This window comes from Dicentrarchus labrax, unplaced genomic scaffold, assembly GCF_905237075.1.
Source record: "Dicentrarchus labrax unplaced genomic scaffold, dlabrax2021, whole genome shotgun sequence".
Taxonomy (NCBI): Eukaryota; Metazoa; Chordata; class Actinopteri; family Moronidae; genus Dicentrarchus; species Dicentrarchus labrax.
This window is the reverse complement of record NW_026136998.1, coordinates 420,001-434,969: the sequence shown is the minus strand read 5'-3', so window position 1 is coordinate 434,969 and position 14,969 is coordinate 420,001. Positions and strand designations below refer to the sequence as shown.

The 14,969-nt window shown below is 46.8% G+C and overlaps 1 protein-coding gene across 1 annotated transcript in view; it reads right to left on the bottom strand.

Annotated features, from left to right (window-relative positions):
* Nucleotides 1–2,597: 2,597 nt before the first annotated feature.
* Nucleotides 2,598–14,969, bottom strand: part of dlk2 (delta-like 2 homolog (Drosophila)) — a 22,238-nt gene continuing 9,866 nt past the window's right edge. Inside the window, exons 2-6 of the mRNA XM_051395723.1 lie at nt 7,108–7,201; nt 4,736–4,793; nt 4,511–4,641; nt 4,180–4,324; nt 2,598–4,084 (exon numbers count right to left, since the gene is read on the bottom strand). Of these exons, the coding sequence (XP_051251683.1) occupies nt 3,319–4,084; nt 4,180–4,324; nt 4,511–4,641; nt 4,736–4,793; nt 7,108–7,201 (1,194 nt within the window). The 3' untranslated portion in view covers nt 2,598–3,318. The remainder of the gene's footprint in view (nt 4,085–4,179; nt 4,325–4,510; nt 4,642–4,735; nt 4,794–7,107; nt 7,202–14,969) is intronic.

Below are 14,969 nucleotides of genomic sequence, written 5' to 3'. Positions count from 1 at the left end.
ACACAGAGTCCAACACAGAGTCCAACACAGAGTCCACAACACAGAGTCCAACACAGAGTCCAACACAGAGTCCACAACACAGAGTCCAACACAGAGTCCACAACACAGAGTCCAACACAGAGTCCACAACACAGAGTCCACAACACAGAGTCCAACACAGAGTCCACAACACAGAGTCCAACACAGAGTCCACAACACAGAGTCCAACACAGAGTCCAACACAGAGTCCACAACACAGAGTCCAACACAGAGTCCACAACACAGAGTCCAACACAGAGTCCAACACAGAGTCCACAACACAGAGTCCAACACAGAGTCACAATCCAACACAGAGTCCACAACACAGAGTCCAACACAGAGTCCACAGAGTCCAACACAGAGTCCACAAAGTCACACAGAGTCCAACACAGAGTCCACAATACAGAGTCCACAACACAGAGTCCACAACACAGAGTCCAACACAGAGTCCAACACAGAGTCCACAACACAGAGTCCAACACAGAGTCCAATACAGAGTCCACAATACAGAGTCCAACACAGAGTCCAACACAGAGTCCACAACACAGAGTCCAACACAGAGTCCACAACACAGAGTCCACAACACAGAGCCCAACACAGAGTCCATCAATACAGAGTCCACAACACAGAGTCCAACACAGAGTCCAACACAGAGTCCACAACACAGAGTCCAACACAGAGTCCACAATACAGAGGCCACAAGACACAGAGTCCAACACAGAGTCCAACACAGAGTCCACAACACAGAGTCCAACACAGAGTCCAACACAGAGTCCACAACACAGAGTCCAACACAGAGTCCATAACACAGAGTCCAACACAGAGTCCACAACACAGAGTCCACAACACAGAGTCCAACACAGAGTCACAGAGTCCAACACAGAGTCCACAACACAGAGTCCACAACACAGAGTCCAACACAGAGTCCAACTTCAAAGCTAACATTAATGCTAAGCTAGTGGAACATATTGTCTGATTGTGCTGTTAGCTGGATAACGTTAGCTTGCTTGCTTTCTAACCTTATTGCTTGTTGTGGATTCTGTGTTGTGGACTCTGTGTTGTGGACTCTGTGTTGTGGACTCTGTGTTGGATTCTGTGTTGTGGACTCTGTGTTGTGGACTCTGTGTTGGACTCTGTGTTGATTGTGTGGGACTCTGTGTTGTGGACTCTGTGTTGGACTCTGTGTTGTCCACTGTTGGCACTCGGGAGCATAAAGGTCACAACCTTTGACCCTCATCCTACATAGAGACACATAGAGATCAGTCCACAGACAGCAGAGGAACAAAGTTCTGTTCACTCTCTGCTCACACACACTGACTATTATAGAGACATAAAATGATTCAGAATCTTCTTTAAGTCTATATTTTTTATTTGATTTGATTAGAACTTGTTTTTTTTAAGATAAAAACAGTTAACTTTACAGATAACATATGATAATCAGCTTTAATGTTAATGTGTAAAAGGTAAAGAAACAGATGAATGATGGATGTATTTTCTCTCTGTATATAAATACAGCTGCTGACAGATTTCATCATTTACAACTTTATTGCACACATTGTTATAAAAGCCCGGAACGTCACACTGATAAATTACACCAATAAATTAGATTTTAAATCTGTTTGATCACCTCATTAAAGTGAGGAGCAACATATAAAACTGCTCTGATCACATTTATACATCCCGTCTGCACACTGCGGAACAACAACAAAATACAAATTACATTACATTTGCTAAAATATCTCAGTTTTAATTTATATTTCTTTTATTTTCGGTGAGTAGCAGCGAAACCTTGAGGGCCCGGGGACCATTTACAGCATATATACACATTATTATTCAATAATACAAACACTATACTATAATATAATACACACTGTACCATAGTATAATACACACTGTACCATAGTATAACACAGACTGTACTATAATATAATACTATACTATAGTATAATACAGTACTCTAATATAATACAGTCTGTACTATAATATAATACAGACTGTACTGTAATATAATACAGACACTGTACTATAATATAATTTATAAAAAACAGACTGTACTGTAATATAATACAACATGTACTATAATATAATGCTTACTATAATATAATACAGTCTGTACTATAATATAATATAATACAGACTGTACTGTAATATAATACAGTCTGTACTATAATATAACACAGACACTGGACTATAATATCATACTGTACTATAATATAATACAGTACTATAATATAATACAGACACTGTACTATAATATCATACTGTACTATAATATAATACAGTCTGTACTATAATATAATATAATACAGTCTGTACTATAATATAATATAATACAGACTGTACTGTAATATAATACAGTCTGTACTATAATATAATACAGTACTATAATATAATACTGTACTATAGTATAATACAGACTGTACTATAGTATAATACAGTCTGTACTATAATATAATACTGTACTATAGTATAATACAGTACTATAATATAATACTGTACTATAGTATAATACAGTACTATAATATAATACAGTCTGTACTATAATATAATACTGTACTATAGTATAATACAGACTGTACTATAATATAATACTGTACTATAGTATAATACAGTACTATAATATAATACAGTACTATAATAATACAGACATATAATAATTTGTATTCTCTGGTTTTTGAGAATGGATTCTGGCGTCTGTGAGAGAACTCGCTGTGAGCTGTGATGTGAGGTTCACAACTGCTCTGACTGAAGGAAAGAAGAAGGTCAAGGGTCATTCTTCACAAATAACTTCACTTTTTTGCATATTCAGTTCACAATAACACAAAAGTTTCTGTTATTTGCTTTTAAAGTCCAGGTGAACCAGAATCAGAGAGCTGTTAGCTTCCTCATATTTCCTGTAAGAACAGACAGAGACGCAGTAGCCACTGGCGCAGTGTGCTACGCCCCCCCCCAGTCCAGCAGCTGTAGTGGATCCATTAGCGGACTCTGTCGGACTGGGAGCTCCCAGGGAACAGCAGGTCCTGACCGGGACTGAATGCAGCATCTGATGCTGACGGAGGACAGTCTGACTGCAGGGAATAAAGGACTGAGATGTTTGGCTCACTGTCAGAGGGAGAGGTGCATTGTGGGTAATGATCAATCTGTACATGCTGTGATGATGTCAGACCACATCCTGTTGGACTGGATCCGACTTCAGACCTGAACCTGAGGTCACACTGCTGACTTCTGACCTCTGACCCTGCAGTGCTGGGTCAGAGCTGTCTCTCTCTGTTTGTTTGTGTGCTCGGACGCCCGCTCGCTCTATATGACCTCAGTGTTAAGTTTCTTCTTCTCTGGTTCCACATTCAGGAAGCTGATCTGACACTCATGCTCGTCCCGCCGCCCTCGCCGGCTGCTCTTCTGTCCTTGCCGCTGTGGCGATGTTGTCAGCGGCCAGCAGGGGGCGTGGCCACAGTCTCTGCAGCGACCCTGCAGTACGAGGGCGGCGGTCAGCACCACCACACCCAGCGTCACTCCCGCCAGCACCAGCACCACGATGAGCTGGACCTCCGACAGGCCGATGGCGGCACGCTCGCTCACCGTCACCTTAAACAGCCTGTCGCCATGACGACTGCTGTTACCGGTCGTCCTCTGGTCCTCCTTACCCCCGGTGGTCAGGGGAGGTATGACCCTGCCTCCTCCACCCCCCTCCCACCCCAGCGTCGTCCAGCCACGCTCGTCGCGGCTCCTCAGCGGCGTCTCACAGGTGGTGCCGGTGTAGTCGGGCGGGCACACGCAGTGAAAGCCTCTGGCGCGGTCCACGCAGCGGCCGGCGTTGAGGCAGGGCCGGCTGACGCAGTCGTCCAGGTTGACCGTGCAGAAGCGTCCGGTGAAGCCGGTGGGGCAGACGCACGAGAAGCGGTTGACGCCGTCCAGGCAGGTGGCGCCGTTGGCACACGGTCTCATCCGGCAGTCGTCCACGTTGGTCTCACAGCGCCGTCCCGTGAAACCCGCCAGGCAGCGGCACGTCAACTCTGCCGCAAAGCCGTCGGCGTCCTCGCACAGGCCGCCATTTTTACACGGAGACCTGGAGACAAACAGGAAACACACAAAGAAGAATTTATTGTGATGTTTGTAATCAATTTAAAGCGACAGGAAGTTGTTTTAGAGGCGGAGTCAGACCTCCGCTGGTGGCAGGGTCCCGTCTTCAGCTGACAGTTCCTGCCGTGGAAACCTGGAGGACACAGACAGGTGTATTCACCGCTGTCCTCCATCACACAGGTAGCGCCGCTGTGACAGGGCTGCTGCTCCGAGCACGCCGCCAGGTCTGAGACAGCAGACAGGAAGTGAGCATGCTTATTGATCCCAGGTAGAATCGATCAGGTTTTATAAGAATAATAAAATCATTTGTATCTTTTAATTCAACATTCGGACATTTTTCATACTTTTGATACTTTAAACGCAGTCGTACTTTTTCTCAGTAAAGTATCCGGATACTTCTCGTGTCACTGACCTTTGTCACAGAAGCGCCCCCCCCAGCCCGGCTCGCAGCTGCACTGCCACGGCTGCTGACAGGAACCGTGCAGGCAGCCGGGCATCGGCACACAGTGCTCACAACGCTTGCCATCCCAACCCGGGTCGCACCTGGAAACACAGAACACGTCAACACCTGACGGCAGTAACGGCTCAACTTATTGATTATTATTGATCATTATTGATCATCATTGATCGATCTCACCTGCAGACTCCAGACTCGTCACAACGGCTGTTAGTGATGTTACAGCTGCAGTCACTTCCTGTAGAGGAGAAGAAGAAAGGTCAGACAGGAAGTTGCTTTCCTAACAAAATAAGAGCAAAAACCAGAATCTCCTGTTTCTAAGAACAGAAACTGATCCAGTTGATTGGGTTCACAATTCCCGCCTCAGTCATGATCAATAAAGCTGCTTCTTCACTATAAAGCTCAGTTTATTGATCGATTATATATAAAAATATGAATCCTTCATTGAGTGAAAGACAAACGCACACAAAGGGTCCAATTATCTGATCACGATCCTGATCAGTAATCAATACTGACTACCCTTATTAAAGCAATTGAACTAATAGCGTACAGTGTATTCTGATCAATAGGATCAGTAATAATGAGGATCAGCTGTCAGGGTGTATTTCAGTGCTGCAGTCTCTGCTGAGACATTAGCAGCAGACAGTTTGACCTCTGACCTCTGACGGCCGCTGAGCCACGTGTCGGCTGTTACAGACAGACAGCTGCAGGACGTCCAATAGAAACAGACACAGTGCCGGATCTGAGGCCCCGAACAGCCAGGGGCCCAAACAGTCAGTGGCCCCCTAAAAGCCAGGGGCCCTAACATGCCCACTGTGGTTCCCGAGAAAATCTGCTATTTTATAAAATATAAATGTCCGTCTGCTTTATTTTCCTTCAGCAACTCTGGGCCATGAACTCATCGCGTGGTAACACTGGGCTTTCCCAGCAGCACTTGAATGCACCAGGTCAGTGTCAGTGAACGCAGCACGTCCTGTCTGCAGACATTCATTAGTTTGTTGATGATGTTCAGCTGATTGCTCTCCGACAGCCGTGACCTCTGACCTCTCGGCTCTGAGTGCAGGTTAACGGCGGTGGATCGAGTGTCGGCTGGAATTCGGGAGGATTGTTTTCAAAGGAAGAGACAACAGGCTCGTCCTCGGAGCTCCGGCAGCTCCAGGACGGAGCTCCATGCTGGGGCTGCCGGGAACGCGTCTCACATGACTGGAACAACAGCTGGGAGGTGTTAAGTGTTACACGAGAAGAGCCAGACAACAGCGAGCGGAGGGTAAACTGACAGCTGTGGGAGAACAATACACTGCAGAGCGCCACTGAGCGCGCTCAGTGAGGATGGACGAAGGTTTACTGATTTACAATAAAGTACAGACCAATCAATCAATAGATCAATGGCTCGCTGATTAGCTTCAGAGAACAGACAGTACTCTGGACAATCTTGTGGCAAGACCCTGGCGTTGACCTTTGACCTTTCAGAAGAGCGGCGACGCTTCAGTCAACAGATCAATACAGTCATAATCAATTCAGTTGATCGGTTTATGGAACATTCCGATAATTGAGAATGTGTGTGTTACTGTGTGTGTGTGTGTGTGTTACTGTGTGTGTGTGTGTGTGTGTGTGTGTGTGTGTGTGTGTTACTGTGTGTGTGTTACTGTGTGTGTGTGTTACTGTGTGTGTGTGTGTTACTGTGTGTGTGTGTGTTACTGGGTGTGTGTGTGTGTGTGTGTGTGTGTGTTACTGTGTGTGTGTGTGTGTGTGTGTGTGTTACTGTGTGTGTGTGTGTGTGTGTGTGTGTGTTACTGTGTGTGTGTGTGTGTGTGTGTGTGTGTGTGTGTTACTGTGTGTGTGTGTTGCTGTGTGTGTGTGTGTGTGTGTTACTGTGTGTGTGTGTGTGTGTGTGTGTTACTGTGTGTGTGTGTGTGTGTGTGTGTGTGTGTTACTGTGTGTGTGTGTGTGTGTGTGTTATGTGTGTGTTACTGTGTGTGTGTGTGTGTGTGTCTGTGTGTGTGTTACTGTGTGTGTGTGTGTGTGTGTGTGTGTGTGTGTGTGTGTGTGTGTGTGTGTGTGTGTGTTACTTTGTGTGTGTGTTACTGTGTGTGTTACTGTGTGTGTGTGTGTGTGTGTTACTGTGTGTGCGTGTGTGCGTGTGTGTGTGTGTGTGTTTTACTGTGTGTGTGTGTGTGTGTGTGTGTGTTACTGTGTGTCTGTGTGTGTGTCTGTGTGTGTCTGTGTGTGTGTGTTACTGTGTCTAACCTCTCACAGAAACAAGTAATCAATACTTTATAATCAATATATTAATATATTATAATCTATAGTAGGGCAGGTACAACGTTAGCGAGAGAGCTAGCTAAGGTTAGCCAGCTAGCTGCAGCCCCAGAAGTCTGTGCTACGTTAGCTAGCTAGCAATTTGTCTGTTGCCAGTTAGCAAGCTAACGTCAGCCAACTAAATATAGAAGTTTTACAGGTTTAAAACAGATAAATAAATAAATAAATAATAAATTAAGTCGAGGTTCAGACTGCTGAGGTTTGGTTGCTGCAGAGTGAGCAGGTGACCTTACCTTGACCTCTGCAGGGCGGGACGACGAGGACGCAGCAGCTCAGCAGCAGGACGGCTGCGGCTCTGACTGAAGACATGTTGGCGGCGGCGAGGACCTGAAACAGCAGAGAGAGTCGGGCTCAGAGCTGGAGGCCGTTTCTCAGCGGTAGATAAACACATGGCGGCTCCTGAAAGGTGAGACGGAGGCGACGGCTCGCTCAGCGGCGTCTTCAGCAGAGCGTCTCGAGCTGTCATCGTCCTGATCAAAGTCTGGACCAGGTGTCAGGGACATAAATCAGAGCTGCTCCAGGATCAGCTGCTAACTGCTGCATTCACACTGCACGGTTTAATCTCACCCTGCTGCTGGAAGAGTTCATCACAGGAAGCTCAGTTGATCTTTCAGTATTCTTTGATCAGCTCCTGTATGTAACTCATTAAACTGTAGCTAACAGCGCCACCAGTGGCCACTGAGTGAACGGCAGTCAGTCTGAAGGCTCAGACAATATGTTCCACTAGCTTAGCATTAATGTTAGCTTTGACTTTGGACTCTGTGTTGGACTCTGTGTTGTTGACTCTGTGTTGGACTCTGTGTGGTGGACTCTGTGTTGGACTCTGTGTGGTGGACTCTGTGTTGTGGACTCTGTGTGGTGGACTCTGTGGTGGACTCTGTGTTGGACTCTGTGTTGTGGACTCTGTGTTGTGGACTCTGTGTTGGACTCTGTGTTGGACTCTGTGTTGTGGACTCTGTGTTGGACTCTGTTGTGGACTCTGTGTTGGACTCTGTGTTGTGGACTCTGTGTTGTGGACTCTGTGTTGGACTCTGTGTTGTGGACTCTGTGTTGGACTCTGTGTTGGACTCTGTGTTGTGACTCTGTGTTGTAGACTCTGTGTTTTGGACTCTGTGTTGGACTCTGTGTTGGACTCTGTGTTGGACTCTGTGTTGGACTCTGTGTTGTGGACTCTGTGTTGGACTCTGTGTGTGGACTCTGTGTTGGACTCTGTTTTAGACTCTGTGTTGTGGACTCTGTGTTGTGGACTCTGTGTTGGACTCTGTGTTGTGGACTCTGTGTTGCTTGTGTGACTCTGTGTTGGACTCTGTGACTCTGTGTGACTCTGTGTTGCTGCTCTGTGTTGGACTCTGTGTTAACTCTGTGTTGGACTCTGTGTTGACTCTGTGTTGTGTTGACTCTGTGTTAGACTCTGTGTTGTGGACTCTGTGTTGGACTCTGTGTTGGACTCTGTGTTGTGGACTCTGTGTTGTGGACTCTGTGTTGGACTCTGTGTTGTGGACTCTGTGTTGGACTCTGTGTTGGACTCTGTGTTGTTGACTCTGTGTTGGACTCTGTGTGGTGGAGCTCTGTGTTGTGGACTCTGTGTGGTGGACTCTGTGTTGGACTCTGTGTTGTCTTGTTGGACTCTGTGTTGTGACTCTGTGTTGGACTCTGTGTTGTAGACTCTGTGTTGTGGACTCTGTGTTGGACTCTGTTGTTGACTCTGTGTTGAACTCTGTGTTGTGGACTCTGTGTGACTCTGTGCTCTGTGTTGGACTCTGTGTTGTGGACTCTGTGTGTTGGACTCTGTGTTGGACTCTGTGTTGTTGGACTCTGTGTTGTGGACTCTGTGTTGTGCTTGTGTGGACTCTGTGGTGGACTCTGTGTTGGACTCTGTGTTGTGGACTCTGTGTGTTGGACTCTGTGTTGGACTCTGTGTTGTTGGACTCTGTGTTGTGGACTCTGTGTTGTGGACTCTGTGTTGTGGACTCTGTGTTGGACTCTGTGTTGTGGACTCTGTGTTGGACTCTGTGTTGTGGACTCTGTGTTGTGGACTCTGTGTTGTGGACTCTGTGTTGGACTCTGTGTTGTGGACTCTGTGTTGGACTCTGTGTTGCCCACTGTTGGCACTGTAGGGAGCATAAAGGTCACAACCTTTGACCCTCATCCTACATAGAGACACATAGAGACACAGTCCAGAGACAGCATAGAGACAAAGCTCCACTACAGCAGAGGGACAAAGCTCCACTACAACCTGTTCAAACACTGATCAATACACTGATCAATACACTGATCAATAATCTGATAATTATAGAAACACATAGCAATCAGTCCACAGACAGACACTGTTTTTGTACATTATTTGGTAGCAATTTGTCTGTGTTAGCAAGCAAGCTAACGTCAACCAACTAAATATATAAATATGTTGCACACACTGATACATCCGTATTCACTGCTAACGGGCGCGGCTAACGGGCGCTGCTAACGGGCGCTGCTAACGGGCGTGGCTAACGGGCGCTGCTAACGGGCGCTGCTAACGGGCGTGCTAACGGGCGCGGCTAACGGGCGCTGCTAACGGGCGCTGCTAATAGCTAATTAGTGTTTGGACTTCCTGTCTGTTGTTCAGTGTCCTCAGTAGCCCCTCCCATATTGTCTGAATCAGCCAATCGGCTGCTGAGAGATTGTCCATGTAACGGATTATTAATGCAACAACAACAACAACAACAACAACAACAAATAAACATTATAGCTGACGATGGCGGTCTGTTAGGAAACAGGAAGTGTTTGTTGTCTAACTGATGCTGCGATCCATTTGTCTCGTAAATCCTCCGCCCGAGTTGTTCTGCTGCGAGAACGTGACGTAATTACCCGGCTCGTACCACTTATAGAGATCCAGTTGTCAGAGAGAACATGGACGCCACCAGTGCAGCAGCTGTGTTATTGATTGTGGATCATCTAAACGAGCTCAATGTGAAATAATAATTATGTTTTTCTACACAAACATTTCAACTAATTCTGTTATTGCAAGTCTCACAGTTCAATAATATTTCCTCCTATTTCAATGTCAACAAGGGCTGTGGCGTTTGTCTCGAGCCACCAGGGGCCTCCAGGGGCCACCAGGGGCCACCAGGGGCCACCAGGGCCTCCAGGGGCCTCCAGGGGCCACCAGGGGCCTCCAGGAGCCTCCAGGGGCCACCAGGGGCCACCAGGGCCTCCAGTAGCAGGCTAGTGTTATTGTTAGCTACATTAGCCTGTTTAGCAACCAGCTCAGAAACCAACCTTTACATTGTATTGATTGTTGTGTTGATTGTTGTATTGATTGTTGTATTGATTGTTGTGTTGATTGTTGTATTGATTGTTGTGTTGATTGTTGTGTTGATTGTTGTATTGATTGTTGTGTTGATTGTTGTTGTGATGGCCCAAGCCACACAGGGTAACAGCCAGCAATGAGGTCTGTCCTGGTGGAGGAAAGGCGTGGCCAAGGGTGGAGGATGGGTATATCCTGTGGCCTACCAATCAAGCCGTACCATGTGCTGCCATGTTGGAGGGGGATTTTGGGTTTAGTTTGTTTTACTTGTAGTAGTTGTAGTTGGCATCCATTTTGTTTTCACCTTGTGGGTAAATTGGTTTGGCCAAGCCACTATATATGTTCCTTTGTGTCTCATTCAGGCAGGTCAGTTTGTTTAGTTAATATTCTGTCTGTTGTATGCTGTTTTGAGTATAGTTATATTTTGTTGACCTCTTTTATAGGCCTAAGATGTTAAATTCTTGGTTTCTATTGTTTGGTATTTTTGGGTAAATAAAAAACCCCTATTTTTCAACAAACTCCTGGTTTTCCTCATTGCTTGACTGTTTGGTCCCTGACAATTGGTGGCAGTGGTGGGATCATCCAGTTGAGGAAACAGGATTTATTTGTATTTTTTTCTCTCTTTTTGCAGTTTTGGAATTTTTTTTTTCTCCAGTTGCTGCTCCCAACACCAAAGAAAGATGACAAGAGGAAGAGGTGGAACGACACCAGGTGTGTCTACAAGCCAAACAGTGGCTCAGGAGGAGAAAGCCTGTGAAGAGGAAGAAAGTGGGGCCTCAGGAGGGGGCAATGACATGGAGGGTAAGGAGCCAACTCTGTCTGACATGATGGCCATTTTCCAGAAGCACATGGGGCAGCAGGAGGCTCGAGAAGCAAAGCAGAATGAGGTGACTGCAAGACAAGAACACCGTTTTAAAGCTCTTCAACACCAGTTTCAGCTGTTGCAGTTAGAAGTTCAGGCCCGGACATCTTTGGTGCCACCTCCTCTTTCAGCAGACTCTGATCCTCCAGATATGGAGGTTCAATCATCCACCCTACACCTTCTGTCAGACCAAGCTGAGCCCATGATCGCTCAAACAGTGGCCTCTGCAGGTCAGTCTTGCTCACAACATAAGCCCAGGTTGGAAAAATTAACTGATAATGATGATATTGAACATTTTCTCATTACATTCGAACGTATAGCTGTAGCATGCAGGTGGCAAAAAGCAGACTGGGTTTTTCAGTTAATTCCATTACTAACCGGCAAAGCTAGAGGTGCCTATGTGCATATGGACATTGATGACTCCCTTGACTATGAACAGGTAAAATCAGCCATTCTTGCCAAATATGACATTAACCCTGAGACCTACAGGCAGAGATTCCGCTCCCTAGAGGTGGACCCTGATGAGAGCCCCAAGGAGTTGTATGCAAGGCTCAAGGAGTCTTATGGAAAATGGATCCAGCCTAAAGGTAAAACCATCCAAGAAATTGGTGAAGTGATAATATTAGAGCAGTATCTGAGAATGTTGTCTCCTGAGCTTCAGGTCTGGGTCCGAGAGCATGGCCCAGATTCAGCCATGGAGGCTGCTAGACTGGCTGACGTCTTTGTGGCTGCCCGAAAGAAGGGACAACCATGGAGCTACCACTCATGGAGAACTGCAGAGGACAATCGAAAACCAACCCACCATCCAGGCACTGGGGTGGGTAAGTTTCCCATGAGGGAGAGCCAGCCAGCCAGCAGACCATTAAAACCCTTAGGGAGGAAGCCAATCTGTTATCTTTGTGGGGTTGAAGGCCATACAAAACCTATGTGCCCTAAAAACTCAGTTAACATGACACAGATGTGCTTTGTACCACGAACTCAGTATGAACCTGAGCTCAACAAGGTCCAGTCTATTAAAATGACACACATTGAAGTTAATGGGAAAATGATTAAGGCCCTACTTGATTCTGGAAGTGATCAGACTCTTGTGCACAGGAATTTTGTACCCCCCAACATAATCAGCACAGAAGACACCATACCTATCTGTTGTGTACATGGGGATGAGAAGAGCTATTCAACAGCTGACATGTACATAAAAGTAGATGGGCAAACTTACCTGTTGAACATTGGAGTTGTTGATAGCTTACCTTTTCCTGCGGTGTTGGGGAGAGACCTTCCAGTACTGTTTGATTTGTTGGAGTCAGACCAAAGCCGAAAATGTAATGCAGCTGTTACCAGAGCCCAGGCAATTCAATCTAATGACTATTCTGAGACTCTCTGTGCCCTGCCCTGCTACAATTATGAGTTGGAGACAGCACCCGGGAAGTCCCGGAAAACCCGTAGACAGAGACGGCAGGAGAAGTTCCAACATACGTTGGTGAAACCACCAACCAATCTTGAGCCAGAGTTACCCCTAGGATTTCAAATGCCAGATAACATAATTGAGATGCAGAAAGCTGATCCATCTTTAGTGTCTCTCTTTCAGAAAGCAGAGGGGAAGGAGCCAGGAGCTGGGCTAAACTCCAACAGAAATGAATATATTCACCAAAATGGCATGCTCTACTACCAACAGGGGTCAGTGTTGCAGCTAGTGGTTCCCCAAGCAATCAGACATATTGTACTCACTATGGGGCACTCTGTTCCCTGGGCTGGCCACCTGGGTAAGCACAAAACCACAGCACGCATTAAACGGCATTTCCACTGGCCTGGCCTAAGCAGAGAAGTAGCTGAATTCTGTAGAAGCTGCCCTGAGTGCCAAATAACATCGGCCAAAACTCCCTCCAAGGCTCCCCTCCGACCCTTACCCATCATTGACACCCCATTTGAGCGCCTGGGAATGGATATTGTTGGTCCTGTTGAAAGGAGTAAATCAGGGAATCGGTACATGCTGGTCATAACAGACTATGCTACAAAATACCCTGAAGTTTTTCCACTTAAAACTATTAAAGCAAAATCAGTCGCTTTCTGTTTGGTGCAGTTCTTTTCCAGAGTGGGTTTCCCTTGTGAAATACTGACTGATCAAGGAACTAACTTTATGTCTACACTGCTAAAACAGGTGTACCAGTTACTCGGCATAAGGAGTCTGAGGACCACGCCATATCACCCCCAGACGGATGGACTGACTGAGCGCTTTAATCAGACCCTGAAGCAGATGCTCCGGAAATTTGTCAACAACAGTGGTACGGATTGGGATCAGTGGCTGCCTTATCTCCTGTTCGCATACAGGGAAGTACCCCAAGCCTCCACTGGTTTCTCTCCATTTGAACTTTTGTACGGGCATGAAGTACGAGGTCCTCTCTCGCTGCTGAGAGAGATTTGGGAGGGAGGTAAGGGCAAGGGAGAGTCCCTTAATGTAATATCCTATGTTGTCCAGATGAGGGAGCAGCTTGAAAAGATGAGCGAGCTTGCCCAATCACATATGAGGGAGGCCCAGCAACAGCAGAAGTCCTGGTATGACCGGTCAGCCCGGCAGAGATCCTTCAACTCGGGACAGAAGGTGTTGGTGCTCCTCCCCAGTGACGACAACAAACTTCTGGCAAAGTGGCAGGGACCGTTTGAGATTTTAAAGAAACTTGGGCCCACCACATACCAGGTAGCAACCCCAGGGCGGCCACGGGCAAGTAGGACACTTCATATAAATCTCCTGAAGGAGTGGGTGCCGCGACCTGAACGAAAAGAAGTGATGCTTATCCGAGGTGTGCAAGAGGAGGAGGAAGTGGATGAACAGTACTTGCCTTCGGCTGGGGCTCCAGGAGACCACAACCTCAACCACCTATCTGAAGACAAGCAGCTTCAGGTGAGAGAAATCTGTAATTCAGAAGTATTCCAGGAGAATCCTGGGAGGACCAATATTGTTGAACATGACATTGTTATGAAGGAGGGTGCTTCGGTGAGGAGACTTAGTTACAGGATTCCTGAACGTCTGCTGGCCTCACTGAAGAAGGAGATAGACCTGATGCTGTCCCTGGGGATCATTGAGATTTCAAGAAGTGAGTGGTGTAACCCGGTGGTCCTGGTGCCAAAGAAGGACGGAAGCCTAAGGTTCTGCATCGACTTCAGGTACCTGAATTCCATTTCTCAGTTTGATTCATACCCGACACCAAGAATTGATGAACTGTTGGAACGACTGGGGAAAGCAAAGTACTTGACCACAATAGATCTGTGTAAGGGTTACTGGCAGGTTCCACTCACTGAGCGATCCAGGGAGCTGACAGCCTTCAGGACTCCGTGGGGTCTCTTCCAGTTTTCGGTCATGCCATTTGGTTTACACGGGGCTCCAGCCACCTTTCAGAGGCTCATGGACCAGGTATTATGTGGTTTTACTGATTTTGCTGCTGCATATCTGGATGACATTGTCATTTACAGTACCACCTGGGAGGAGCACTTGGAACATCTGAATGCTGTCTTGGATCGTCTCCACGCTGCCGGGCTGACCATAAATTCATCAAAGTGTGTCTTCGCCGCTGCAGAGACAAAGTACCTGGGCCACAGCATCGGAAATGGGGTGATAAGGCCACAAGTCAACAAGATCCAGGCCATAGGGTCATGTCCGTTGCCACACACAAGGAAGCAACTTCGGTCTTTCTTGGGCATGGCAGGCTTTTACCACCGCTTCATTCCACAGTTTTCCACCAGGGCAGCTCTTCTCACAGACATGACAGGATCTCGGTGTCCCAACCAGATCCAATGGACAGAGGAGGCCGTGGCAGCTTTCCATGACATCCAGCAATCACTAAGTAAGGAACCAGTTTTGTACAGTCCAAACTTTGATGAACATTTTATTCTGCAAACCGATGCTTCTGACAGGGGTCTGGGGGCGGTGCTTCTCCAGGGACCACCAGACG